This window comes from Doryrhamphus excisus, chromosome 17 (genome assembly GCF_030265055.1).
Source record: "Doryrhamphus excisus isolate RoL2022-K1 chromosome 17, RoL_Dexc_1.0, whole genome shotgun sequence".
Lineage (NCBI taxonomy): Eukaryota > Metazoa > Chordata > Actinopteri > Syngnathiformes > Syngnathidae > Doryrhamphus > Doryrhamphus excisus.
Window position 1 is genome coordinate 2,766,806 of NC_080482.1, and position 25,532 is coordinate 2,792,337.

General features: G+C 42.7%; 5 protein-coding genes and 1 non-coding gene across 11 annotated transcripts; 4 read left to right on the forward strand and 2 right to left on the reverse strand.

Annotated features, from left to right (window-relative positions):
• Positions 1-740: 740 nt before the first annotated feature.
• LOC131105746 (coiled-coil domain-containing protein 127-like) lies at positions 741-9,129 on the forward strand. 5 transcript variants are annotated; one of them, XM_058054167.1, is made up of 5 exons: positions 741-869; positions 5,495-5,654; positions 7,472-7,609; positions 7,722-7,966; positions 8,043-9,129. In XM_058054167.1, exons 3-5 carry the CDS (start codon positions 7,480-7,482, stop codon positions 8,487-8,489), a joined length of 822 nt encoding a protein of 273 aa, XP_057910150.1. In that variant the 5' UTR covers positions 741-869; positions 5,495-5,654; positions 7,472-7,479; the 3' UTR covers positions 8,490-9,129. The 5 variants fall into 5 exon arrangements, with proteins under 5 accessions (XP_057910150.1, XP_057910151.1, XP_057910152.1 ...); XM_058054168.1 differs by having other exon boundaries at positions 7,475-7,609; XM_058054169.1 differs by lacking the exon at positions 741-869 and adding an exon at positions 4,834-5,366.
• sdha (succinate dehydrogenase complex, subunit A, flavoprotein (Fp)) lies at positions 1,034-6,565 on the reverse strand. Its single transcript, XM_058054163.1, has 15 exons — positions 6,452-6,565; positions 5,777-5,857; positions 5,487-5,648; positions 5,182-5,325; positions 4,838-5,002; positions 4,597-4,745; positions 4,171-4,295; positions 3,246-3,414; positions 2,975-3,170; positions 2,727-2,898; positions 2,499-2,617; positions 2,319-2,430; positions 2,105-2,235; positions 1,915-2,028; positions 1,034-1,842 (listed from the first exon to the last, which is right to left on the reverse strand). Exons 1-15 carry the CDS (start codon positions 6,512-6,514, stop codon positions 1,756-1,758), a joined length of 1,989 nt encoding a protein of 662 aa, XP_057910146.1. The 5' UTR covers positions 6,515-6,565; the 3' UTR covers positions 1,034-1,755.
• On the reverse strand, positions 9,012-10,424 carry mrpl32 (mitochondrial ribosomal protein L32). Its single transcript, XM_058054172.1, has 3 exons — positions 10,222-10,424; positions 9,853-10,028; positions 9,012-9,753 (listed from the first exon to the last, which is right to left on the reverse strand). Exons 1-3 carry the CDS (start codon positions 10,316-10,318, stop codon positions 9,502-9,504), a joined length of 525 nt encoding a protein of 174 aa, XP_057910155.1. The 5' UTR covers positions 10,319-10,424; the 3' UTR covers positions 9,012-9,501.
• Positions 10,425-10,582: 158 nt separating this feature from the next.
• Positions 10,583-13,282, forward strand: psma2a (proteasome 20S subunit alpha 2a). The gene is made up of 8 exons (XM_058054170.1): positions 10,583-10,742; positions 11,194-11,270; positions 11,567-11,699; positions 11,796-11,918; positions 12,001-12,082; positions 12,311-12,384; positions 12,477-12,534; positions 12,622-13,282. Exons 1-8 carry the CDS (start codon positions 10,702-10,704, stop codon positions 12,736-12,738), a joined length of 705 nt encoding a protein of 234 aa, XP_057910153.1. The 5' UTR covers positions 10,583-10,701; the 3' UTR covers positions 12,739-13,282.
• Positions 13,283-13,628: 346 nt separating this feature from the next.
• LOC131105741 (ATPase family AAA domain-containing protein 2-like) lies at positions 13,629-25,226 on the forward strand. 2 transcript variants are annotated; one of them, XM_058054158.1, is made up of 30 exons: positions 13,629-14,021; positions 14,738-14,859; positions 14,956-15,011; positions 15,129-15,288; positions 15,379-15,457; positions 15,549-15,621; positions 15,754-15,954; positions 16,684-16,822; positions 17,051-17,065; positions 17,303-17,401; positions 17,530-17,638; positions 17,973-18,088; positions 18,202-18,376; positions 18,490-18,578; positions 19,546-19,705; positions 19,786-19,876; positions 19,966-20,143; positions 20,215-20,351; positions 20,434-20,545; positions 21,501-21,687; positions 22,252-22,437; positions 22,506-22,641; positions 22,729-22,925; positions 23,139-23,298; positions 23,381-23,503; positions 23,620-23,799; positions 23,877-24,377; positions 24,505-24,635; positions 24,713-24,841; positions 24,998-25,226. In XM_058054158.1, exons 1-30 carry the CDS (start codon positions 13,815-13,817, stop codon positions 25,028-25,030), a joined length of 4,281 nt encoding a protein of 1,426 aa, XP_057910141.1. In that variant the 5' UTR covers positions 13,629-13,814; the 3' UTR covers positions 25,031-25,226. The 2 variants fall into 2 exon arrangements, with proteins under 2 accessions (XP_057910141.1, XP_057910142.1); XM_058054159.1 differs by lacking the exon at positions 17,051-17,065.
• On the forward strand, positions 21,757-21,891 carry LOC131105759 (small nucleolar RNA SNORA5). The gene has a single exon (XR_009119991.1). It is a non-coding gene; the product is annotated as a small nucleolar RNA SNORA5 (small nucleolar RNA).
• Positions 25,227-25,532: the final 306 nt, after the last annotated feature.

The window sequence follows — 25,532 nt, forward strand, 5'->3', positions numbered from 1 at the left end:
CAGACGCTGCCGTAGTCAATGATTGAACCGCAACTTGGTGCAAATTCCTTTCAAACAAGCAAGAATATTATGCACATCATGCTCAAAGCTCATATAATGCTTCTTTATGAGCGATACTGCCAATTTGGGTGACGATTCGATACCAAGTAATGGACATCTCTGAATGACTTTGCCTTTAATTTGTTGGCTTTTTAACACTGTAATAATTCCAAGAAAATAATACAAGTGGTAATAATACATTGGTTCCTCACAGCTTCTATAAAGCCGATTCTTATCATAGCATTCTTGCGTCCACTCCCTTTCACTTGGGAACTCTTGGGAACATTGGCGCAAACTTTTATTGCGTCATTTTTGTCCTCACATGGGACTTCCAGCAAGATTAAACAGGTATCAGATGACCCATATTTTTACTGGACAGGGAAGTACAGTACATCTGCTGATAAGGGGGCTGCTGTTACACAGTCTTTGCTGCCCCCTATTGGCCAGGCTAGAAAGTGCTGTGTTTATTACAGCCTTGCCATACATGATTTAAGTGCTGTTACAGAAATGCACTAAGCATAATTCTTAAATCAGTTAATTAATTTAGTTAATAAATTATTAATTTCATTGAAGCTTAAAAACAGGTTAAAAGGTTGTACATTATTATAATGAGCTGACAAATAACTTAATTAATTTATTGCGTATGTTTTCGTTGTCCCCATGGCGGAACTAAAGATTGTTGTTTTGTGCTGCTAAGTGGCAGTATTAATTGAAGGACAAAGAAGGAAGTTGTAAACGTCGTTTGCACGTACTGTCAAGGTGTGAAGCTAACAGTCACATGGATTTCCAAGACTTTAATGACCTCTTTTTCACGACCAGCAGCCAACGAGGTATATTTTTATTTTATATTATATATAAGTTGTTAATTAGTCTTTCACGATATTAAGTTTCATTTGTATATGTTTGATATGACGGGGTCATTTTGTGACATGTACTGTTTGTATCTGGTTCTCACGGCGTCATTTAAACCACTCTTTGGCCAAATTGTTTTTCGGTACTTTATTCAACATTTGAACACAAGTAGAAATGTAAGGACGATGAGAAATAACACAATAAATTAAGTCACCCTTTGAATGTTTATTGACAAGAGCATAGCACATCTAGCTAGCACTGGCCTTCTCCGGAGTCCATACTCTATACTCGTAGTATAACATCCCTATATCATCGTAATTTAACATCACTAAGGCTGATTTGTTTCATGCTTCATTTAGCTAACAATGCTAACACCGCAAATCACAAACTACACGAAGCTACATTGCATTACTTTCGACTGCTTTGGAGCACTCACACCCATAGATCACAATTATGTGCTATTCAAGGCAACAGTGGGTGAGGCGAATATATATTTCTACACGCTGAGTAGTTAGCCATGTTTATTGTACACTTAGGCAATATTTACATTGGTAAAACATCCCTGTGCTGCTTTAAAGCAACCTCGTATTGCAATTCCCACAATCTCTTGTCCAGGCTGAAGTAGAGGCGACATTTAAAATCGACATCAAACTGGCAAAGGAGAGCACAAGACTGGAGTGATGCGACATGTTGACATGATGTAGAGATGTATAAATACTTGGAACATGATGTTGTGTGTTATCAGTGTAGAAAATGACACACAAAATGCACACACGTGCAATCCAAAGCATAGTTTCCCCAACTGTTGGGGCCGCCTCCACAAATGGTGGCTAAATGAGGTCTGGTAGAGTCCAAGGGGTGTTCTTAGTACGAGCGGATGGCCGGGGGCACGTGGGCGCAGTCCTGTTCGTCCAGAGAGTGGTCGATGACAGGACGGTACTCCAAGGTCACCTTCAAAATGACGATTTCAAGTTAACAAAAAGCTTAATGGGAGTGTAACTCGTGAGGTGGAGTTTGCGGTACCTTGCCGGTTTTGGGGTCAACGTATGACATGGTGTGTTTCCTCCAGTGGTCATCGAAGGGCTTCTTCTCCTGACCCTGCAAGGGCTTTGAATAATCGTACTCGTCGATACGATCCTGCAACGCAACAAAGACGAGGTGTCAGAGGAACCCGTTAGGAACACATTAGGTATCGGCTATCGGCAACACGGACCTTGAAGTCCTCTCTGGCGTGAGCCCCGCGGCTCTCCGTCCTCTGCTCGGCGGAGTTGATGGTCTGGACGGCGTTCAGCATCAGATTCTGCAGCTCCAACGTTTCCACCAAGTCGGTGTTCCACACAATGCCTAACGAGGACATGAGTTACAAAGAATGACGTTGAAATCCAGCTAAAAAAAAAAAAAAAATCAAAAGTAAACTCCTGCAATACCTCTGTCAAAGGTCTTGAGGTCTGCCATGGTCTGGTAAATGGCGTCCATCTTGTCACATCCTTCCTTCAGGACAGAACCGGTACGGAACACGGCAGCGTGGGTCTGCATGGTCTGGATGGCGAAGAGGAACGGGGGGGTTTGTACGTGATATTGTCTGTGGATGCGGTTCATGTGTGTACCTTCTGCATGTTGAGCCTGATTTCAGAAGTACGCAGGCTTCCATTCGCAAACCTCAGCTTGTCCAGGTTGGCCACAGACTCCTCACCTGCATTGGCCTTCAGAGGGGAAAGCGTCTCTCCTTAAGGGGGAAAAAAAAACATAAATCACATGACATGAACCAGAACATAGAGTCATTTTGGGACTATTATAATCTTGGCATGGTCATCTTCTGTGGCAGAAGTCCTCACCGGGTTTGTGCTCCTCAGCGATGGTGAGGGCGCAGGCTCTGCCGAACACCACCAGGTCCAAAAGAGAGTTGGCCCCCAGCCGGTTAGCACCATGGACACTTGCACAGGCGGCCTCCCCGCAGGCGTACAGTCCGCGAACCACTTTGTCTTCTCCGTTTGTGTGGGTGATGACCTAAGATGGGATGAAGATCTAACTCGGTCATCGGGGCACATGGGTGGCGTGTGAGAATGGGATCCTTGACACGTACCTGGCCCTTGTAGTTGGTGGGTATGCCTCCCATGTTGTAGTGGACGGTGGGAAGAACCGGGATGGGCTCCTTGGTGACATCGACTCCGGCGAAGATCATGGCTGTCTCAGAGATGCCGGGAAGCCTCGTGGCGAGCTGCTGAGGAGGCAGGTGGTGCAGCTGCAGGTACACGTGGTCCTTCTCTGGACCTACACCTCTACAATGGAGACGGATTCCCAACTTGGTGGTGTTGTTCTTGCAAACCAAAAGAATGAGGACTGGGAACCCTTACCTGCCCTCTCTGATCTCGATGGTCATGGAGCGGGACACCACGTCTCTGGAGGCCAGGTCCTTGGCGTTGGGTGCGTAGCGCTCCATGAAACGCTCACCTTCGCTGTTGATCAGGATGCCTCCCTCACCACGGCAACCCTCCGTGATCAGGCAACCGGCTCCATAGATCCCTGGAAAGATGTGTGGCGATAATGAGGCTTTGCTATTTATATTTATGTATGACTTATAATCTCTTGTTAGCGAGGCATGCTAGCTATCTAGCATTCATCAGCTAAAAATGCCGACATGAAGTCAAATACAAGTAGAAGGCATTCAGAAGACACAATTAACAACAATGTGAATGATTTTATTTTTGATTTTTTGGTTTTATTGTGGGCTGCATGGCGGTCGAGTGGTTAGCGCGCAGACCTCACAGCTAGGAGACTACGGTTCAATTCCACCCTCGGCCATCTCTGTGTGGAGTTTGCATGTTCTCCCCGTGCATGCGTGGGCTTTCTCCGGGTACTCCGGTTTCCTCCCACATTCCAAAAACATGCTAGGTTAATTGGCGACTCCAAATTGTCCATAGGTATGAATGTGAGTGTGAATGGTTGTTTGTCTATATGTGCCCTGTGATTGGCTGGCTCGCCCAAAGACAGCTGACAGTGGCTGGCTCTTTACTGTTAAGGCCAATGACTTTTTGCCGTCCGGTGCATGTTTCTCACGCCTTGCAAATTCAGGAAGCGATAATAATTGTGATTTTCAGGAAGTCCTTCAAATGCGTGATGACGTTGTATTTAACTTTCTGTGTACATGAACTATGAATTCTTCTGTCTACATTAACGAGACACTAGAAGCCATATTGAGTAGCTAGAGTGGTGTGTTCCCTTTCAAAACAACCTTGTTTCTACAATATGTATGTGTGTGAGTGTGTGTGTTTTTCTCACCAGTGGGATGGAACTGAACAAACTCCAAATCCTGACAGGGAAGACCTGCTCTGGTCACCATAGCATTTCCATCTCCAGTACTAGTGTGGGCAGAGGTGCAGCTGAAATAGGTTCGACCGTAACCCCTGCACACACACACAAAAAAGACACAAAGGGGAGTGTTTTAGATACAACAGTAGAATAGTGTCCAGCAGGGGGCGTCACAAGATCTTGTGAGATTAGCAAGTGACTTGTGGGAAGAGGAACTATGGCATCACTACTGGGAATGATAATACACGTGATGTCGGGGTGGAGGTGGCGGTGCGTGAGGCAGGATTGGAATCGCACACACATGAAGCTTCTTACATTTTATATAGTTTTCAAGTCAAATCATAGTCACCTCTTGTTTCCGTGAACTCAATATCGTACATATGGGGCGTTACGTACCCGGTCGCGATGACCGTATTCTGAGCTCTGAAGCGGTGAATAGAGCCGTCCTCCATGCAGAGTGCGATGACTCCTTTACACTCGCCATCTTCCATCAGCAAGTCCAGGGCAAAGTACTCCACAAAGTAACTGGTGTCATAACGCAGCGACTGGACACACAAGGAGAGACGGAGGTAAGCATGTGATGTACACTGGAGTAGGTTTATGCAACCAGGAAGTTACGGTAAATGTGTGAGCGTACCCGTCCATAGAGAGTGTGAAGTAGTGAATGTCCAGTCCTGTCTGCTACGCAGCAGCAGCGATGAGCTTGGCCCCCTTTGCCGTACTTGAGACTCTGACCCCCAAATGCCCTCTGGTAGATCTTGCCATCCTCTGTGCGACTGAATGGCATGCCGAAGTTCTCCAACTGGTGTAGAGACGAAGAGGATACGATATGCACTTTATCAAGCAAGATGCAGCTAATATATTATTTTGTATTTTGTGTACTAAACCACAGTATTTCGGCACATTATGTCCTGTAAAACTTTATAATATATATAATGCACAGCGACTGCCACGTAGAGCAGAATGTGCATCAATGTTTACCTCCACTACAGCAGCAGGAGCCTGTTCAGTCATGTAATGGATAGCATCCTGGTCCCCCAGCCAATCAGAGCCCTTCACGGTGTCATAGAAGTGCCACCTCCAGTCATCATCCTCCATGTTTCCCAGAGCTGCATTGATTCCACCCTGGGAAAATAAACAACTTGTGTCGGAGAACTTATTACAAGGTGATTGTTTAATTTGAGCCTCTCTCTGTCCGAATCAAATTGAAATATATTCGGCTTTTAAAATATGCATAGTGGTATAGATATGGTCTTAACGAATCATGTAACCGTGCAATGCTCTACCTGTGCAGCAACAGTGTGAGACCTGGTGGGGAACAGCTTGGTGACACAGGCCGTGTTGAAGCCGGCCTCGGAGAGGCCAAAAGCTGCCCGGAGTCCTGCTCCTCCGGCGCCAACCACCACGGCATCAAACTCATGATCTACAACTGGATATTGGGTGGAGACCTGAAGGTGAAAAGGACATTTACTACTTGAGAACCTAACCCTCCAACAGCTTTTAAATAGACAATAACAAACATGAATCATGTTGCTTTACTACTACTGTTTGTGTGTAAATATGTATTTAGACTCACGCCATCTGAAACGTTGGCATTTTTCTTTCCATAAACGGAGAAATGCAAGTTCTTTGAACCTTGAACTGCGGCTGCTGGGACCTGGCAGTGAAGCGAAAACAATATTTTAAAAAGACAACACAAACTTCCCACACTTGTTTACAACCTTGAACGTAGCTAATGTAGAGTATTACAAAAGCAGTAGCAGTGGTGCTATTATATTTCACCATTGAAACCAGACTTAAAACAAATACCACCTCATAAAAACATTATTTTACAAATATATATAGCCTTTTAGAATGTCATAATAATAGATGTTCATATATTTTATTAGATGTTGAATCATGAATGTTCTAATTCACTGATGCTAATTTTGCTAACAGCAACTACAATGTTTCCCACAAGCACGACGGGCTTAACAGACAGACTGTAGTCCAGAAAAAATGACAAATTGCAATTGCTACAAATGGCTTAAAAGAAACGGTGACAGTAAAGGCACTTTGTTGTTCATTTTAGCAGCACCTTCAATGTCACATTGGAGGAGCCCCTAGCTACATAACGCAGGTTACGCAAGTCACACACTGTAGTTATGAAAGCAATGCAGCACGTTAGTATGTTTTTCACCAAAAAACAAAAAGCCAAATGTCACACACGGAATAATTTGGATGTATGTGGTGTATATAGGTCAATACTCACCGCTTTCCTTGAGGAAAGTATCCTTTTGGAGAGGAAACGGGAGGCAGCTTGAACACTCGCCATGTTGTCAGTTTCGGGATCCGTCAGTGGAGTCTTCAGAATCACAGCCCAAGCGCTTCTGCACCGGAACAGACCACTTTTCTAAACAATAGGGGTGGTTTATTTTCTATTGTGTTATTACAACCCTCCTATCGGTTTTTAAACACTGTTTACGCTGTTAGTATAGTTTAAAAAGTGGTGGATTAATTAGACTAGATATCTACAAGTGTTTTTTGTGTCACTTAAAGGATTTATTTTTTTAGTACAGCCCGGTAAAACACCCCCATGGATGTCGACGGACCGGCAACGCGTTAACGTTGCATAACCAGGAACAAATGCAGGAACAAATGTATAAGTGACCTAGACTTTCCATTGAAGGTGAGACACAACACCATAGTTTTAAACAGACAAATTGCCGGACTTACAAGCTATAAAGTCCCGTGTGTCGTTTTTAATGAATTACTCTTTACGTGTATGAGCACTAAGCTAGCACGTTAGCTAGCTTTTTCTTTGCTATTAGATATCCCTGTTTACAGTTAGCCGGGGCTGTCAAGCATGTTGCAATGTTGTTTGGGTTGCTGCTCGATTGTTGATCAGTGTTAAAGATAATCATGCTGTTTTCCGCAGCATCTTTCTACATCTCCCCCATGCAATATGATGTTTAGCTCGTTTACAAATGACTTGGAAAGATAGCCTAAGAGTATGGCACCCAATCATACAGTTTGAGTAGATGTTGCTCCATTGTAGATAATATTTAGGTTTTGATACCCCAAAATGGAGATATAGGCTATTTTAGGATACTTGAACTACTGAGATGTGATTTTGTGTCTTCAATTTTTTGTATGGGTGTAAATTTGGACACCCTTGGAGTAGACGTCTCTCAGTTCTAGATAATGTAAGCTAATTATAATGATGTTACACAAGATCAGAAGATAGTATTGATGGTAATGTGTTGGTTTATTTTGTGTACATATGTGACAGCAGCCTCCATGAACAACCTGAATGACCCACCCAGATGGAATATTCAACCAGACCAAAGAGAAAGGGGGGAGGGAGGCGGAGATGGCAACCAATGGAACTATGCCCTGCTGGTCCCCATGCTTGGACTGGCTGCATTTCGTAAGTTATACAAGGATGTCAACATTTTAACAAGATCCGCTGAAGTGATGTCAACCGAGCTCAATTTTATCAGCGTATTTTTCACCAAATGTTTGGTTGCTAACCCTTTCAGGGTGGATCTGGACCCGGGAGTCTCAGAGAGAAATCGACAAGGTGAAATCCCAGTATGACAGGGATGTATCTATTGTCAAAAGTGACATGGAGGCGAGGTACCAGGAGACACTAACCGAGAGACGCAGAGCAGCGGCTTCCTTGGAGCTCGAGCTGGAGAAGGAGAGACAGAGGGTGCAAGGGTACAGGCAGGCCATGATCTCCCAGAGCCAGCAGCTGGTGGAAGAACGTAAACGTTTACATCAGGTAACCTCTTGTCTGCTGCCGCCGCTCGTCTCTCGCTCTCTCTCATAAACCAAACACTATGTCCTATTTCTTCTAGGAGCGTGAGAGGCTGGAAGACGAGAAGCAAAGGCTTATCAAGTCTGGAGCCGCAGGAACCGTGCTGCATCAAGCCCTGGAACAGCAGAACGAGTGGTTCCATAAAGCCAACGCCACACTGAAGGATCTTGAGGCTCAGCTTGTGGAGCGCCAGAATGCCTACTGTTCCCTAATACAGCCTCGAGATAAGCGCCTGGATATGGAGAAGAACATGCTGCTGAAGGCCGTCAAAGAGCCCCTGGTGGATGAACTTGATCTGGAGGCTGATTTAAAGGATATTTTTAAGAGAGATAAGCATTGTGCAGATCTGCTAAACATGGACAAGAGGAAGAACGGAAGTCTCATGTGGGTGTATCTCAAGTACTGGCAGCTGCAGGTCACCGTTCAGAAACACAAGAGAGCCGAGCAGGCCATTCTCGGAGGGAACGTTAAACCTCAAACAAAGTGATGACAGGGCAACGCTTTTCATTTGACTTTGAGCCAACTGTTAGTCCTGTGTAGATCCGGAGCGGAATATGCATGATTGGGAATTTCTGCGTTAGGAAAAGATGAGACATTTTGAAGGTGCTGCAACGTAGGTCTCCCTAAAAAAAAAAAATACCCTAATTAAGACTTCAACTCTAAGATCAAATGCACTTAATTAAACAGTGTCCACATTGGATACACAATCAAGGATTGAAATATATTTTATTCTTGAAAACCAGAATGTGTGTACTGAAATTGTATGTGTGCCATGTTATCTGAATGCACCTTACTTTATTTGGGTTTCTTTTAAGATGTGAGGGCTGCACAGATAACAAAGATGACATAACATAACACACCCTATACTAAAAACTTGAAGATTTAAATTATGTTTTACTATATTTACAGTCTTAGAATTCATTAATTTATGCACGTGGATAACAGAATTAAAGTATTTTATTAGAACCAGAACTTTCATCTCTCCATATGAAAATATAGACCCAACATGAACAGAGAAGATGCTTTATTTTGGAACATATCTTGGTGCACGAGAACTGTCTTATTGTTCAGATAATTGCAACACTGTACAGTCCTCATAATAAAGCTTTGAAAGATAAACTTGTCAACACTGAATTTGTTTACATGGTTGAAATAGAACAGTCCACAATGGAGGGGTGTCATGAGATATCACGAGTTTAGAGCGTGGCGAGATTACTTGTTAAAAAAAAATAGGCACTAGGCTTGGGGCAAAAAAGAATTAATCACAATTAATCACAGACTGATAGTGCCACAAACATGTTTATTTTCCTAATCTCTCGCCTCCAAACGGGCAGGGAGAGTTCACTCTCAACGTCTTTACAAAGTGAACTCGGATACAAACTTGCCATTTGCACAGAATGAATCAAAGTACACTTTTTTTTTTTTGTTTTTCTTGCAAAAAAATTCAGTTCTAGACAAAACTTTGACAACGTGTATTATACATGCATACTAAATGATCATTACTGACTGAACCACGCAGGCCGCTTCCTGGGCCGCTCCACTATCCTTTTGTGTTTGTCCTGCTCGCTTGGCGTCTCGCCCGCATACAAGACAACGGTCTCCACAGCCGGTGCCTTGAGAGGACCACCCTCCATCTCTTTAATTTGATGCCGGATCAGCGCCGTCTCCTTGCATACTTTAGCGTAACAGAAGCCACACATGATGTGTTTCTGCTTTAAGTGGCCGCACTCTGGACACGGTTCGATGTTTGTCTAAAGGGAGACAGTCAGTGTTTTAGTTATGAATACTCTCAGTGGACACGCATTGCACAGTTTATGAAGATTCTATGAAAGGCCAGCAGAAAATGTCACCTTGATTTTAATAAGTTTGCTCTCGGACCTCCTCCTTGTTCGGTTGACCTCAATGGTGCGTCTCTTCTTGGGTGCTGCCATCCACAAGATGCCGTCCCAGCTTTGTTGCTGCTCATCCACTTCCTGCTGGTCGGTTGTGGGAAGGAGACTGGAGCCATTAAATGCCAGTGCTGGAGCTGCATATAAAGACGTACATATTGTATGGTTTATTTGTTTCACAAATGCTTAAAAACATTGAGGAACATCACGTTAACATTTGGCTGAAGAAATCGGTCAAGCAGCTAAAAAAATGCATCCAGGTGAATGCAACAAAACATGTGGTGGAAGCTAACTAGCATGTTAGCAAGTCAAAGCAGCCGTCAGACTCACCCACTTGTCTCTCTATTCCTGCAATCTGGAGAAGTCTGCTCTCGATACGTAGAAATGAACATCGTAAAGTGTTCACTAACGCAAGAAAATTCATCATCTCTGCCAAGCTACGGCTCCTTCAAAACATGTCAAACTGCTCACGGTCATTGATTTCGTCACTAATCGGCGACGAGAATGCTACTTCTTGTTCTACTGCTTAATCGTCGGAACCTGGAACAAATATTCGTGTTTTACTGCCATCTAGTGGTGGACATTTTATTAAAATTGTCATTAGTTTAATTAGAATCTCCCCTTTAACAGGGAATCGATTTTTAATAACAATAAATATTTATAGTGAAATTATGTGTATTCTAAAATGTATATTTTAGATTAAAAGAGTCAAAGAGCGTTGTGGTCGGACGCATTTCTACACCCTCTGTAGGTGGCAGTGTTGTCAACTTCATCTTGTGAGCTAACTCAGGATAATAGAAGAAAAAGAAGATGGCGGAACGCGGCTACAGCTTCTCTCTCACTACATTTAGGTAAAAGTCTTTAAATAGCCTTTGAATGAAACGCAGCTGATTCGGTTACAGCTCACATTTATTGCTTTTAAAAGCGTGATCTGTTTAAATACGTGCGTTGCTTTCTATTTTGATAACGGAAGCGTTATTTAGCATCTAATGTTGTCAATGCACTGTCATTGCCTGGCGGTGCAATGAATCAGCTACAAGTACTGCTAGCATGTCGCTAACTATTTATCCACACGGGAATTTGTAATGTTGTTACATTCAAGCCATACATATACAATACAATATTGTTCGACTAATGGGTTATTTTCACAAGCCAACATATTCGACATTTATATTGTGGAAGTGTTTAAGTTTTGCTTTCATTTTCGTCGTTGCTAACTGCTGAAAATGTAGTAGCGTAAAGCACTAGCACACACCAATCCGCTCCCATCACAATTTAAATGTATTATGTGTGTTTTCACAGCCCTTCTGGTAAACTTGTGCAGATTGAATATGCATTGGCTGCTGTAGCGGCTGGAGCCCCCTCAGTCGGCATTAAAGGTGACACATTTCACATTATTTTCGGTTATTTTTACTACAAGCACTCCATTCGATAACCAGTGTTCTAGAAAACTATTTGGTACTTAAATGATACAAGAATTTGGATAAAAATGTATAATTCAGACAGCAATGTGTTAATAAATAGCATTTTCTAAAATTATTCAAACTTCAGAGTGCAAATTTAACATGTCTAAAGTACTTTTATGATTATTTCTTATAAATGTATACAGGTGCAAATGGTAAAAGATTGCACCCGTAGCCCACAATGGTGAGATTATGTTTCTATTTTTTTCCAGCTTCCAATGGGGTCGTCCTGGCGACGGAAAAAAAGCAGAAGTCCATTCTGTACGATGAGCAGAGTGTTCACAAAGTGGAGCCCATCACTAAACACATAGGCATGGTGTACAGTGGCATGGGGCCTGACTACAGGTAGGGATTGTCAGCACTGCAAATAAAACTACAAAGTTTTACCTACATAAGTATTTTATACACGCACAAAATGGTTAATCGAGGTTGCATTTGCAGGGTTTTGGTTCGACGAGCCAGGAAGCTGGCACAACAGTACTTCCTTGTCTACCAGGAGCCAATTCCCACCGGCCAGCTTGTCCAACGAGTGGCATCTGTAATGCAGGAGTACACACAGTCTGGGTTAGTGATGCTCACACTGAATATTGACCATTACCAAGTTAGGAAACATTATGTCTTACTGACATTTATATGCTCTTTGCAGCGGAGTGCGTCCATTTGGGGTGTCTTTGTTGATAGCTGGTTGGGATGAAGACCAGCCCTACTTGTTCCAGTCAGATCCCTCTGTATGTTTTGTTCATTTTCATTAGATGAGTTCAGGCTGTAATGTGTTTTTCCTGTAGATGTGTCCTTGTAATGAACACAATGTTGGATATAGTGTTAAAAATCCACTTGTATTCTTTGTCTAATTTTAAAAACTTTGTGAATTGGTTCTTTTGTTTCTTCGAGTCCACTCTATATAAGAATTACAAGAGTACACTTTCCATAACTGACTTGAACCCTTTGCTCTGCAGGGTGCGTATTTTGCATGGAAAGCCACAGCCATGGGAAAGAACTATGTTAATGGAAAAACATTTCTTGAAAAAAGGTAAATACTGTATATTACATTTCACTTTCAGTTAGGATTTCAGTACGTTCAAGTGACATGAAGTATATATAATTGATTTATAATTTTCCCAGGTATAACAATGACCTGGAATTGGAAGATGCCATCCACACAGCCATCCTGACATTAAAGGTACATTTTCTAGGTTGTAACTTCATTTCTGTTGTAAAAATAAGCAATCTTTCATACACCACACATGTACGTACGGTTGGGTTGCAGGAGAGTTTTGAAGGTCAGATGACAGAGGAGAACATCGAGGTTGGCATCTGCAATGAGGCTGGCTTCAAGAGACTCACCCCAGCCGAGGTGAAGGACTACCTTGCGGCCATTGCTTAACCCCCACCGTGTCTAATGATGGCTCTCTCTTCTTTGCAACCGTACTTCCATTTGGAGATATAGCGGCGCGATACTCGACAACTGTATCAGACATGTTCCTTTTGCAGCCTAACTGATGTGACTAGATAGATGTGTGCACTTTGTAAAAGCGGCCACTTGAGTGCATTTACTATACCGTTCTCAATTATACTCCCAATAGCAATTAAGAATGATTTAATTGCATTCATTGGATTTGTTTCGGCACACAATGACTGTTGGTTATTGCACACATGCATGTAGCTCCAATGTGTGAAATCTCAAGTTCTCCATTAAATCTGACTCCCCTAGTTTAATCATCTGATTTCCCTCAAATATATTGTCTGCATTTCATCAGTGCCCAATAGTGACACCAGTGGAAGGGCTGAGAGTGTACCTCCTTATAACAGTACGGTTGCCTGTACAGCGGTTTTACACAATGTACTTCTTTTCTGACCAGGAAGGATCAAGTTTATATTTACTCTTGTGGGATCACAAATTCAAATAAAAAAAAAACTGTTCGAGTTGATGCTGTGTGGGTGTTTTAAATTCTTTGTAAACGTCATTTTAAAGCATTTGAAGGGCCAAACTTGACAGCAATATGCTTTTAACAGCGGCTTCGTGGTCTCACTACGCGCATACATGCGCGCGCCTCAACGACTGCCCGTACGCGTTTCAAACTGTACAATGTATCCTTCCGCCAAGTTGGAATTGAAAGGAATTCTAAATCTATTATATCTTCAAATCTGGTGGGGATCTAGTGTGTAAGTATGGTTCAAATATATTATATACAATCAGGTTTGGTTACCCTTAAGAGGTAACAGTGTGGACATCGGTTCTATTTTTCCTTGCGGCAGCAACGTTTGTACCTCACTACCTCCCTGATGACGTTTGTGGCGCCAGAAATCAAGGGCTGGAGCGGTGCTACGATGGCCTGTCAGCAGGCGCGAATCCGCGTCTAGCTTTTCTATGCGGATGACGTTCAACTTTACATGAATTTGAGTTCTGTAGTGACCCGCCGCCCGTCATTAGTGCGTTTATAACTTTGGACTGCAGTCAACATGGTAATCTTACGCAGCAGCGGCGGCGGCGGCGGCGGGGTTGGTCAACCAGTGGCTTCAACTCCGAACAGGCGGTCGATGGAGTTGGACACAAGCTCGGAGTTTCTCTCTCTTGTTCCCGCGTTGCAGAGAAAATCCGGCCGGTCAACACGGACCTCCCGCTCCCTGGACGATAGCTTCAGCAGCCCGGAACACAACCGTGTGAATGTGAGCGGATACACGCCTAACGATTGTTAAGCCACAATGTGTATGTATGTTGGATCGATGATGTGTTCAAGGCACTTGCGGGTTGTATGTTGCTAGCCTGTTATGCTAAGCAACAAACACACAGACGTGACAGATTAGTGGTCACTGTTTACCTCAGACTCGCACCTATGTAATATAAAGACTTACTTACATAGTTCAGTCACCTGTATGTTACGAGTTAGGCTGGCTAAGGTTTCACAAGCATCAGAGTTTGTTTGAGTAAGGAAATTCCCGACGAGTCCATGAAATGGTCCTTTCGTTCCAGCAGTGTATGAAATATAATGTATACAGTTTGATGTGAAAATGATCATTTGGAGTGAATGATCGATTCATATGGATCACACACCTGTTGTGAATTGTGCTGTTTAGCTCCTTGTTAGAGGAAGTTGTGCAAAAACTACTGAAATATTGAATAGTTTGTGGTCAAATTAACTGTAAAATGTAATGCTGCATTTTAGGTTCATTCTGAAATTTCACCCAAGGGGTGAATATCCATAACTTTTGGAGAGTAGTGCAACAGATGACATGCATATTTCAGTCTGTCTTTTATGTAAGTACTACTGTAACCATAGACATGTATTTATGTAGGCATCCTTAATAACTGTCCATTAAGTTGGAGATATTGATGGAACTTTGCCAGACCATATTGTTGATAAGTCATTTTGTGACTGTGCTAGGGAGATGTTGAGCAGGAGACAGGAAGCGGTTTCCGTGATTTTCCAAAGACCAGAAGACGACGAGTCAAACTAGAGGTGTCCTTTTCGGACATGGAACCAAAGGCTGGAGGCTACGTCACAAGGTGACCAAGGATTTGGGTGAATTATCCAACTCTGCATGTAACTAAAACAGAATGAATCTCTTTTGTTTCATACATTTGTACATAATTGACATTTAGGAAATCCTCCAGGCTACAGAGGGAAGGCCAAACATCTTGCAACAAACTGCAAGGAGGTGTGTTTTGTCATGTTTTAATTCTCCTCTCTAATGCATACAAAGTGTTTATCACTCATATTTTTTAGGAACTTATATTCTAGCTGGCCTACATATTTGTTTTTGTTCATCTTCAAGATGTCCCAGATGAACTAGAGGGGACTTCCACTCCGAAAAGAAGCCGAGTTAACCTAAGGAGCCCTGACGACGAGGACGCACACTATTTACGTCGCAGCTCCCGTATCTCTCAACACAAATTTCGGAATCAATCAGTCCTCTATGATCGCCTCATCACCAAGTGAGTTTAATAAGTCGTTTTGTTTTCATAATTAACATGCATTATCAGCGTAATTACAGTGCTAAAAAACAGGCTGCGATCCGCTTTTAGTACGGCTGAGGCTGTTCTGCAAAAGATGGATGACATGCAAAAGCTGCGACGCAGACGGAACCGAGACAACGGAGACAAGGTCATTTACTGAGTGGGAGTGACCAGTGGCTGTTTTGCTGTAGTTCATGTAAACATTCCCGTGAGCTGATCTAAGGTGTTTTCACGACCAGTTGGTCACTAGAGGCAGAGTGAGGCAGTCTTTGAGGACCAACGTGGGCAAGGATATCCAGCAGCCGAACCAAGGTGAGGTGGATTATACGTCCAATTGTGCTAATGGTTTTTAGTTAGCAACAAGAGTAAAGAAATTGCCGTAATTCGTTTTATGAAGACTATCTTAATCTCTTGGTTGCTTTTGATTTACATCTGGGAATGAAGATGACGACGACGAGGATGACGATGACGACGAGGATGACGATTTGGAAGACGAGTTGGAGGACGAGTTGTTGGGGGAGGAAGATGACGATGATGACATTGAAGATGACGACCTTGAGGATGCCGTGGATGAAGAAGAAAACCAGAGACGTTATGAATTCAGACAGCGAAAGAACGTAGTTCTCTACCAGGCACCGCAAGATGGTAACATGATGACTTCCATCACGGTCTTAACTTTGTGCACCTCCCTCTAAGACGCCAAACAGCTACTACATTAACTCTAACACCCCTCCTCTTTTGGAGCTTATTTTAATGCATTTGACGTGGATATTTCAACATTTTAATATCTGTCAATCAAAACATTAAATGTTTTGGTATTAATGGTATATTGAACAACTCCTTTAGATGCCACAGCACATGGCCATGGAGGATTCAGAGACTTGACTCGGTTTACATCTTGCGTTAGCATTCTGGCTCCAACTGCATAAATGAGCCGTGTAAGGACAAATGCATGCTAATGTAATTCTATACACTGGAGGTTGTTTTGACTGGATAAAATCCTGCAAACTGAAACCAAGAGATTCCTTGTTAAAGCTATTTTCACAACATTTCAGTTGGGAAACATAATGCGGTCTAACTAGTTTTTCTAAACTTAAAAAATGCAGAATCCTGCCATGACACACATGGTAGGAATGCTGTGATGAACGCTAGATTCTGCCACAATTAACTTAAAAATGTCAAAGCAATCAACTTGAGAAAAAACGACATTCATTCATTTTCTACCGCTTTTCCTCACGAGGGTCGCGGGGGTGCTGGAGCCTATCCCAGCTGGCTTCGGGCAAGAGGCGGGGTACACCCTGACAGCCAATCACAGGGCACATATAGACAAACAACCAGAGGATGCTAAAATGTTTTTTTTCATCATTTCGTCAGAACCTAGAGAACCCAGGGAGCCCCGTGTGCCAAGAAAGCGCGGCATGTACTTTAAAGACCACTCATCCCCATCTAGACACGGATTTCCCTTCAGTTCCACGGCCCCCCGGAGCCCCTACAATCGGAGGAAAACGAGTCGGTTAGTGGAATGGCTAAAATATCAAGAATTTATTAAAAAAAAAATAAAGTGAAACTAAATGAACTGCAATATTCTTTGCCATGCTCTAAGAATGACTATTGTATCCAACCTATGCATGTTTTACTATGCTAAAAACAAGCTAATCTTTTCCTGTTTGTCAGTATCATCCTTGCATGCTAAATCTATCCCACGTTTGTTTTTCTGCCCTAAATTCTCTTCCAACTTGAGGAGTAATTCTGAGAGGTAAGCTCAACTTGTCTCTGATAGTGTGGTGATTGAACTGATTTAACTCTACTTTTTAATTGCAAACATACTGTCTGATCACTATTTTTATACACTTTATATCAGAGCTATGTACTGTATATTATTGTGCCTATTTGTTCATATTTATGTTTTTTATATCTAATATCTTTTTTATCTGCTCGTTATTAATGCTTCATCTCCTAATAGGTCTTATTTTGTTTGTCATTTTGCTCACAGAAGGAGACACGCCCTCCACAGTAGTGACTCGACCTCCTCCTCAGAAGATGAGACCTTCCAAAGGAGGAAAAGTAAGAGCAGGAGCAGGTCGGTCAACAGGTGAGAGTTGTTCTTATGTTACCCGAGCAACCTATCTGTTTTTAACAATGCATGGCATGAATGGTAAAAATAATCTGCATGATTTTAGAACACAAAACTGCAATATATATATTTTTTTATCTCTTCAGATGTCTCCCTATGAACATTGTGAAAGAGGACCTGCTGGGAATCCACAAAGACCGCATGAAAATCGGCGCGAGTCTTGCTGACGTGGACCCAATGCAAATTGACAAGACGGTGAGCATGTGACCAAATAAATCTTGTCATGAATTTGTTAAGATGGACCTATTAAGCCAGGAAATACAGCTGGAATAGTTGCAGTACTTATATAGTTTATGTGATCGATCCAAACTACCTTTGCAATCGACATAATGGACACCACTGTGTCCATTATTAATTACTCAAAACTACAAGATTCAGATTAATCGACTAAGAAAATAGTTGCAGTCGTAAACACATTTGAAAGGTATCTTTATGAAGATTGGGTAGACTTTATGGCCCAGACAGACATCATCTGGGTTTCTGGTTTTCTGTTTTTCTGCGAGTCTGACATGAACACACTGTGACTCAGGTGCACTTTGACAGTATTGGCGGTTTGAGCAGACACATCTCTTCCCTGAAAGAAATGGTGGTATTCCCTCTACTTTACCCGGAAGTCTTTGAGAGGTTCCACATACAGCCGCCCAGGTAAACAATGTATAGACACAAGTAATGCTTGGTACAGCTTCAGTTTCAAATGATACGGTATCTGTAATGAAATGATAATCAACTACTCATCCTGGTTTCTTTTGGGCTTGTAGGGGCTGTCTATTTTACGGTCCCCCAGGCACCGGGAAAACCCTGGTAGCCAGAGCGCTGGCCAATGAATGCAGTCAGGGAGAAAGAAAGGTGTCGTTCTTTATGAGGAAAGGCGCTGATTGCCTCAGTAAGTGGGTCGGGGAGTCTGAGCGACAGCTACGTCTGCTGTTTGACCAGGTAGACAACAACTGTTTATGTATTTTTTTGTACCTAAACTAATACATTATCTTCTAACAATACAGTACTTTCACGTCTTTCCAACTCACACTACATTTCCGAATTTCTCTTAGGCTTACCAAATGCGTCCGGCTATCATTTTCTTTGATGAAATTGATGGTTTAGCCCCAGTCAGGTCCAGCCGGCAGGACCAGATTCACAGGTGAGCGTTGATCTTAAAACATATAAAAAGCACACAGTTGGGCTTCTGGGATATAAATATAATTTGGGGGATTTTTTTTCAGAATATTTATTTTAAGGATCGACCGATACATCGGCCGGCTGATATATCGGGCCGATATTTGCAGTTTTCGGTATCGGTATCGGCCGATACGCGTGTGGGTCACGCTGCGGAGGAGCAGTCATCACATTGATGCTAGATAAATTTAAACTACGAATATTTCTATGAATATAACTATGAATATTTCATTCATTTTCTACCGCTTTTCCTCACGAGGGACGCGGGGGGTGCTGGAGCCTATCCCAGCTGTCTTCGGGCGTAAGGCGGGGTACACCCTAGACTGGTGTAGCCAATCACAGGGCACATATAGACAAACAACCATTCACACTCACATTCATACCTATGGACAATTTGGAGTCGCCAATTAACCTAGCATGTTTTTGGAATGTGGGAGGAAAACCCACGCATGCACGGGGAGAACATGCAAACTCCACACAGAGATGCCCGAGGGTCTGCGCACTAACCCCTAGACCACCGTGCCGCCCTGGTTGAATATTTATTCCTTTTAAAGTTGATAATGCCGTATAAATGTGTGTTTAAGAAAGCTGAATCCTACTGTGTTCAGTGTTTACATTTCAATAATTAACCAATAATTTATTATCATGGTCATTTTTTCATGTAAATTGAGGGATCAAAAGCAGTATCGGCCACAAATATCGGCCCAAGCAAAATCGGCCATCGGCTGAGGGTATCGGCATTGGCCCCAAAAAAAAACATATCGGTCGATCCCTAATTTACTTATTAAATATTTATTCAGAAATCTTTTTAGTGTTGGTATCTTCATTATTCAACATTATTCAACATTGATGGTCAGTTCAGAATTGTAGCTCTTGCCGTTTGTCTAAAACACTTTTCTTTTTTTTTTTTGGTGACTCTTTTGTGTCAATAGTTCCATTGTGTCGACGCTGCTAGCTCTCATGGATGGATTAGATAGCAGAGGAGAGATTGTGGTGATCGGTGCTACCAACAGACTGGACTCCATCGATCCAGCTCTCAGACGCCCAGGCCGCTTTGACAGAGAGTTCCTCTTTGGCCTTCCGGACAGAGATGTACTGGAATACTGAAGAAATATTCTTATTGTGTTGTGTATAGATATAGTGTGTTGGTCCTGAATGAAAATTCTGTGCAGGCTCGACGGGACATTTTGAAGATCCACACGAGGCAGTGGACGCCTCAGCTCTCTGATAATTTTGTGGAGGAACTGGCTGATAAATGTGTTGGTATGTTTAAAATAATACACAACAATTTTTTTTTCTTAAATACATAATTCTAAGTATCTCCTGGTGCAATATTTGTGACTCCCTTGTAGGCTACTGTGGAGCAGACATCAAGGCTATGTGCTCAGAGGCAGCACTCTGTGCGCTACGCCGCCGCTATCCGCAGATTTATTCCTCATCAGAGAAACTTGTACTTGATGTGAATTCCATCGCCATCACAGCCAAAGACTTCATGTCCGCCATGTCCAAGTTGGTGCCTGCTGCGCAGAGGTACGGCCAATATAATCAATGAATCCCGTTTATGTACGTACTGTAAACATGACGCTGACTGCCACCATTAGGGCTGTGGTGTCACCAGCTAAGGCACTGATGCCTGCAGTCCGTCCGTTGCTGAGTGCCACCCTGCAGGACATCCTCCATATTGTCAGCAAATTGTTCCCACACGCTGAGCAAGGCTTTAAAAGGAAGAGGACACATGGTACTATCTTCTATTGTTTTTCGGTACTTTTAGTGTTATGTTATTATACAGCACTGTGTCAAACCTTTTTGTGTGCTTTCAGATCAGTCTTTTGGCGTGTCTGAGGAGGAGCTGTGCAGTGATGACGAGGAGCGATCTGGTCGACAGACGCCTCAAAAAAAGACTGCTTCAAAGGGGACGCTCTGCTTTGAAAGGTTAGAAAGAGTCACAAATGTGAGATTTCCTGTGTGATGGCCACTCGGCCCGGCACAATAATAAATCAATCACACAATAATAAATGAAAATGAACTCTATAATTTTGCCGGCTTCAATATATCGCTTTCCTCAAATGTGGCCCGCAGGACACTAGTTTGAGGGCCCCGCCTTGATATGAAAGTTTAATGTTAGTGCGACCCGCGCAAGTTTGATACGGATGCTGTATGGTATCATGTACCCAGAAAAAATTATTACGTTTCATTAATGTTCATGTTAAAGGTTAAATAACTGTTAATAGTTATCCTCCCTATCCATGTGGAAGTGGTAAGTTTTTGGCTATTTAAGTTTAAAGGAAAGAAGTTGAAGGCTACCGTTTAGGTCGCTAGCTCTCTAGTTTGCGAGTTAGCATGCGTCACAAGACCCTGCAGTTGCGCAATATGTTGTAAATAAAAAGAGTATAAATGTGACTATAGTCGTGTTTTGTCATGTCTACAGGGCTCTAATAATACTTTGTTCATTTCTGAAAAAAATAATTTGTCTACCCACCAACTATATGTGGTTTCTTAAGTTTTTATTATTTGCCGTTTTATTATTATTATTATATTCATTTATTTATTACTGGTTGATTGATTTTATTTATTCTTGATTTATTTATTTTTCATCTTATTTTGTGTAGAAAAATAAAAAGTAAGATATTTGAGAACAGTGGAATGTTTTATCAGAGCTTTTCTTGTAGAAAATCGAAACCAAAGCAAAGTTTATTCATTTTCCTGTTTTTAATAAATGCGTTTTTTGGGGGGGGTTTGGGGAAAACCTGATGCGGCCCAGTCACGCCCAGACCCTAGCTCCAGTGGCCCCCAAGTAAATTGAGTTTGAGACCCCTGCCTTAAATTGAAACAGCGTCAAAAAGATTCACTAAAAATAAATCTGAACTTTTTTTCTATCTTTGTCTAGAAGTGCGGTGAGCCAACCGACCTCATACCGTCCCAGGCTGCTTTTAGAGGGTCGGCTTGGTTCGGGTCAAAGCTCCCATTTGGCTCCTGCTGTTCTCCATGCTCTGGAGAAATTTACAGTATACACACTGGATATGGCGGTGCTCTTTGGAGCCAGTGCAACTGCCCCAGAGGAGACCTGTGCACAGGTAAGTCGAGCATCACTGAACTGAAGCACATATAGTTGACATAACGTCAGCAGACATCCAATCCAGACTTGCAGCCTTGTCAAATTCAGTGGGTTCTTAACAGTTGACCCCACTGGCCAAAATGGCTGCCACAGTGAGTGTAGTTGATGGACCCCACCTCCTTCTTTCATGGAGAGTTGGGATAAATATCTGCTACAGACAAATGTACAAAAACAGCCACATTTGATGTGTAAGAATTAGTTTGGTGTAATTAACTAGTTGCTTATTTTGGGTTGCTTTTTCGTTTGTGAATCCTCTGATTTTCTCCCAGCTCCCCACAATAAAGCAAAACAAAGTGCGGCAGCTATCCTGGCTTCACACTGGATTGGACAAATTGCAAATTCACACCTATGGTCCGAGAACGTGCATGTTTTTGGAGCGCAAGCACGGCTAGAATCAGTTTTAAACTCTTCAGTCGAGCATTTGTTTTTGCAATGTACCAATCATAAGCTCTATGTGGCGTGCAGTATTTATGGAGATACGTATCGCACGTGATCGCATCACATTGTGTCATATTGTCTGCAGATTTTTGTGGAAGCCAAGCGGACCTCTCCCAGTATCCTTTACATCCCCCACATCGGACAGTGGTGGGACACAGTGGGTCCTGCCTTGAGGGCCACCTTCATCAGTCTACTCAGCTCCATCCCTGCCTTTGCTCCTATACTGCTGCTGGCGACATGCAGTCTGCAATACTCTGAGCTCAGTATTGAGGTACAGAATATCAGTAGTATCATCACAAATACAAGATAAATTCTTCAAAAAAAATGTTTTCGCTGCAGGTTCAGGAGCTGTTTCGGGTAGAGTACGGAGAGGTTTACCATGTCCCCGTCCCCAACAGCCGGGAACGAAGGCATTTCTTTGAGGACCTGATCCTCAACCAGGCCGCTAAAGCACCCGCCTCCCAAAAGAAAGCCAGTGAGACAAAACAATGTATTCCTTGGAGATAACATTGTTCATTTTTTGTAAATATTGAAAGGAAATGCTGTCGACTCTCCATTGTAGCGCGTCACGACTTAGAGGTGCTTCCTGTTGCCCCTCCTCCACCACCACGTCAACTGGCAGAGCAGGAGGCCAGAAGACTGGCAGAACAAGAAGAAGACACCCTCAGGGAGCTGCGCCTCTTCTTGCGTGATGTCACAAACCGTCTGTCCCAAGATAAGCGCTTCAAGGCTTTCACAAAACCAGTGGATTTAGAGGAGGTCATTATTCCTTTGTATCCAAATGTGTCTCAAATGTCCAATATTAGCTTCACTGTAGATGCAGTCAAAAGGTTTCACTTTCAGTCGATGGCGTCACTTTGATTCTCCCACTGGGGGGCGCCAGAGTTAACTCCAAGCTACACATCTCTAACTTAATGACTTCCAGGTTTTGTTTCTTCTCAGTACTTACTGATGGCGATGTGACATTTCCAGGTTCCGGATTACGCTGCTGTGATTAAGAGGCCTATGGACCTGTCGACTGTGCTGTCAAATATTGACCTCCATCAGTACATAACGGTTAAAGAGTTTCTCGAAGATGTAGATCTCATTTGGAAGAATGCACTTGAATACAACCCGGACCGGGACCCTTCAGGTACACACTGCGGTCACGTAGGTACTCATGGCTCAACTAGAATACTGGACCGATCTTTCCTGTTTTATTTTTTCCTTTCCAGACCGCCAGATTAGGCACAGGGCGTGTGCACTGAAGGACACTGTGCATGCCATCATTCGGCAGGAACTGGATGAAAATTTTGAGAAAATATGCGACGAGATAAAAGAGTCACGCCTCAAAAGAGGTGCGTGTGGTAAACTAGTTCAAGCGACTAGGATTATTCATTTATACATGCTTCTAAAGACTCGTTAGCATCTTGGTGGATTTGCTTATTAAACTTTGTGCTGTCTTTGTCCACAGGTTGCTCCACTGCACAATTTGCACCCTCCTTTTACCATGTCCTCCCAAAACAGAGCAAACTTCTGACTGAGGCCAAAACGGTTGACAAGACCCCACAGAGAGAAGCAGCCAAAGCCACTGCAACTGCAACTGTGACTTCGTTGACTCCCAGTACAAGTTTCTTTACTCCTAAAAGCTCAGGTAGAACCTACTGGAAGTATTCTCGATAATGAATGACAGTAAGTCAAAAGAATTACAAATACATCTTCCTTCTCCAGCCCAAAGGAAGAAACGCAGAAGGAGTCGCTGGTCATCCGGCATCTACTCAAAGAAGAGGTCTTCATCATCTTCCCACATCTCCAAAGAGTACATCCAGTTTGCTTCTGAGGATGAATCCGCAGATGAAGAAACCGAGCTGGAGAAAGGAACACTTACAGAGGAAGATGAAGATAAGGAGGTGGTGGCTGTGATTGAAGCGACTATGAAGGACGGTGTTCTCTGTGAAAGTGACAAAGCGACAAGTGAGGACCAGACACAAAATAAAACGGTGGACAAAGATCTCACAGATGGAGAAACCACTGCATTAAATGCAATGAAGGACGGACAGAATAAGACCGGCAACCAAGGAAATAAACCGGGACAATCAAACACAGATTGCGGTCAAACATGCAGCAAAAACCTCCCACCGGTTTTTACACAGGAAAATAAAAGCAAGGGCACGACTCAGGAGCCTGAACCAATGGAGGTGGCCACCACGGACATAGAGCACTCTGTCGCAGGTATGAGTTTCCCACACGCTTCTTCCAAACCAGAAACTTAAGGATTCCACCGAAGATTCCACACAAGCAACATTTTCCAAGCTATGTTAACAAATTTCTCCATGTGGATTTGTGTTTTATGTCTTAGAGAGAAGTATGAGACGCACAACTCGGGGCTCAAAGAACACTTTTCAGCAGCAGCAGTTTGACATGGAAAAACCTCAGCAGATGCCGGCTCATGAAAAACCGTCATTGGTGGTGGACAGGGATAAATTAAAGGTGGGTGACTGAGAACGTTCTTGGATGTAAGGTCTTGTCTTGGCCTCTGACCTTCTTCCATTTCTTTGCATAAGTAGGAACTTCTGGACAATGTTGTGACTAAAACCGATGGCTATGAAGTACACAAGTTGGAGAAACTCTACGCTCTCCTGTGCCAAAGTATCTACAGGCACAGGCAGGAACACCACAAAGCTGCACTAATCAGGGTGGGTATACATACACTGTTATTTGTAACCATGCATGTAGACACACTTCCATAATACAACTAATGACATATATAATTCTGAATGTTTCTAATATTGATTATCAGTTTATAAATGTATTGTTTCTGATTTGTACTCTTGGTATTTTCACTCAATTAGGAGTTGGAGCAAGAGATCAACGACTTCTGTTGACATTTCTACAAAGAATGTGACATTTTTTTAAAATAATTCTGCATATAATTCTTAAAGGATCGTGGTCAGTATTCTTACAGCTGTGTAAACATGTAACCACCGGTCCCATATTCATATAAATCTGTTTACCTATGACTAGAATCTTTGTATTACCACTGGTTTATATTTAAATAAATGTATTCTTCTTTATACATAACACTGTGTACCCTTCTGTTTGACGTCTGCCAGTACTGTACAGTTGTCTTTTGTGTGTTACAAACAGCTTAAGAGTATATTTTTACTTTGTGGTTTGTTAATTTTAAGTAGTCTTTAAATAAACTGTAGAATTTAACACGAATTTGCTAAAACATGACGTTAATTTGCTAAAACATTACGGATCGAGTGTATTCAAAAGAGGGAAAGTGCAATGTCAGTTTTGTCCTCAAGTAGCTTCTCGTGCTGCCCCGACAGGTCACGTAAGGACATTTTGGCACAGCAACAAGACGAAAAAGCGCCTACTTTA

Coding starts and splice junctions, on each gene's coding strand:
- sdha (XM_058054163.1), bottom strand. CDS start 6,514: ATGGCGAGTGTTCAAGCTGCCTCCCGTTTCCTCTCCAAAAGGATACTT. Junction 5,326..5,486: donor CTCACACTGTTGCTGCACAG/GTAGAGCATTGC, acceptor TTATTTTCCCAG/GGTGGAATCAATGCAGCTCT. Junction 2,029..2,104: donor ACGCCAGAGAGGACTTCAAG/GTCCGTGTTGCC, acceptor GTTGCGTTGCAG/GATCGTATCGACGAGTACGA.
- LOC131105746 (XM_058054167.1), top strand. CDS start 7,480: ATGAACAACCTGAATGACCCACCCAGATGGAATATTCAACCAGACCAA. Junction 7,610..7,721: donor GCTTGGACTGGCTGCATTTC/GTAAGTTATACA, acceptor TAACCCTTTCAG/GGTGGATCTGGACCCGGGAG. Junction 7,967..8,042: donor AACGTAAACGTTTACATCAG/GTAACCTCTTGT, acceptor TATTTCTTCTAG/GAGCGTGAGAGGCTGGAAGA.
- mrpl32 (XM_058054172.1), bottom strand. CDS start 10,318: ATGATGAATTTTCTTGCGTTAGTGAACACTTTACGATGTTCATTTCTA. Junction 10,029..10,221: donor AGGAATAGAGAGACAAGTGG/GTGAGTCTGACG, acceptor CTTTATATGCAG/CTCCAGCACTGGCATTTAAT. Junction 9,754..9,852: donor GCAAACTTATTAAAATCAAG/GTGACATTTTCT, acceptor GTCTCCCTTTAG/ACAAACATCGAACCGTGTCC.
- psma2a (XM_058054170.1), top strand. CDS start 10,702: ATGGCGGAACGCGGCTACAGCTTCTCTCTCACTACATTTAG. Junction 11,271..11,566: donor CCCCTCAGTCGGCATTAAAG/GTGACACATTTC, acceptor ATTTTTTTCCAG/CTTCCAATGGGGTCGTCCTG. Junction 11,700..11,795: donor GGCATGGGGCCTGACTACAG/GTAGGGATTGTC, acceptor TTGCATTTGCAG/GGTTTTGGTTCGACGAGCCA.
- LOC131105741 (XM_058054158.1), top strand. CDS start 13,815: ATGGTAATCTTACGCAGCAGCGGCGGCGGCGGCGGCGGGGTTGGTCAA. Junction 15,458..15,548: donor ACCGAGACAACGGAGACAAG/GTCATTTACTGA, acceptor TTTCACGACCAG/TTGGTCACTAGAGGCAGAGT. Junction 15,955..16,683: donor CTACCAGGCACCGCAAGATG/GTAACATGATGA, acceptor TCATTTCGTCAG/AACCTAGAGAACCCAGGGAG.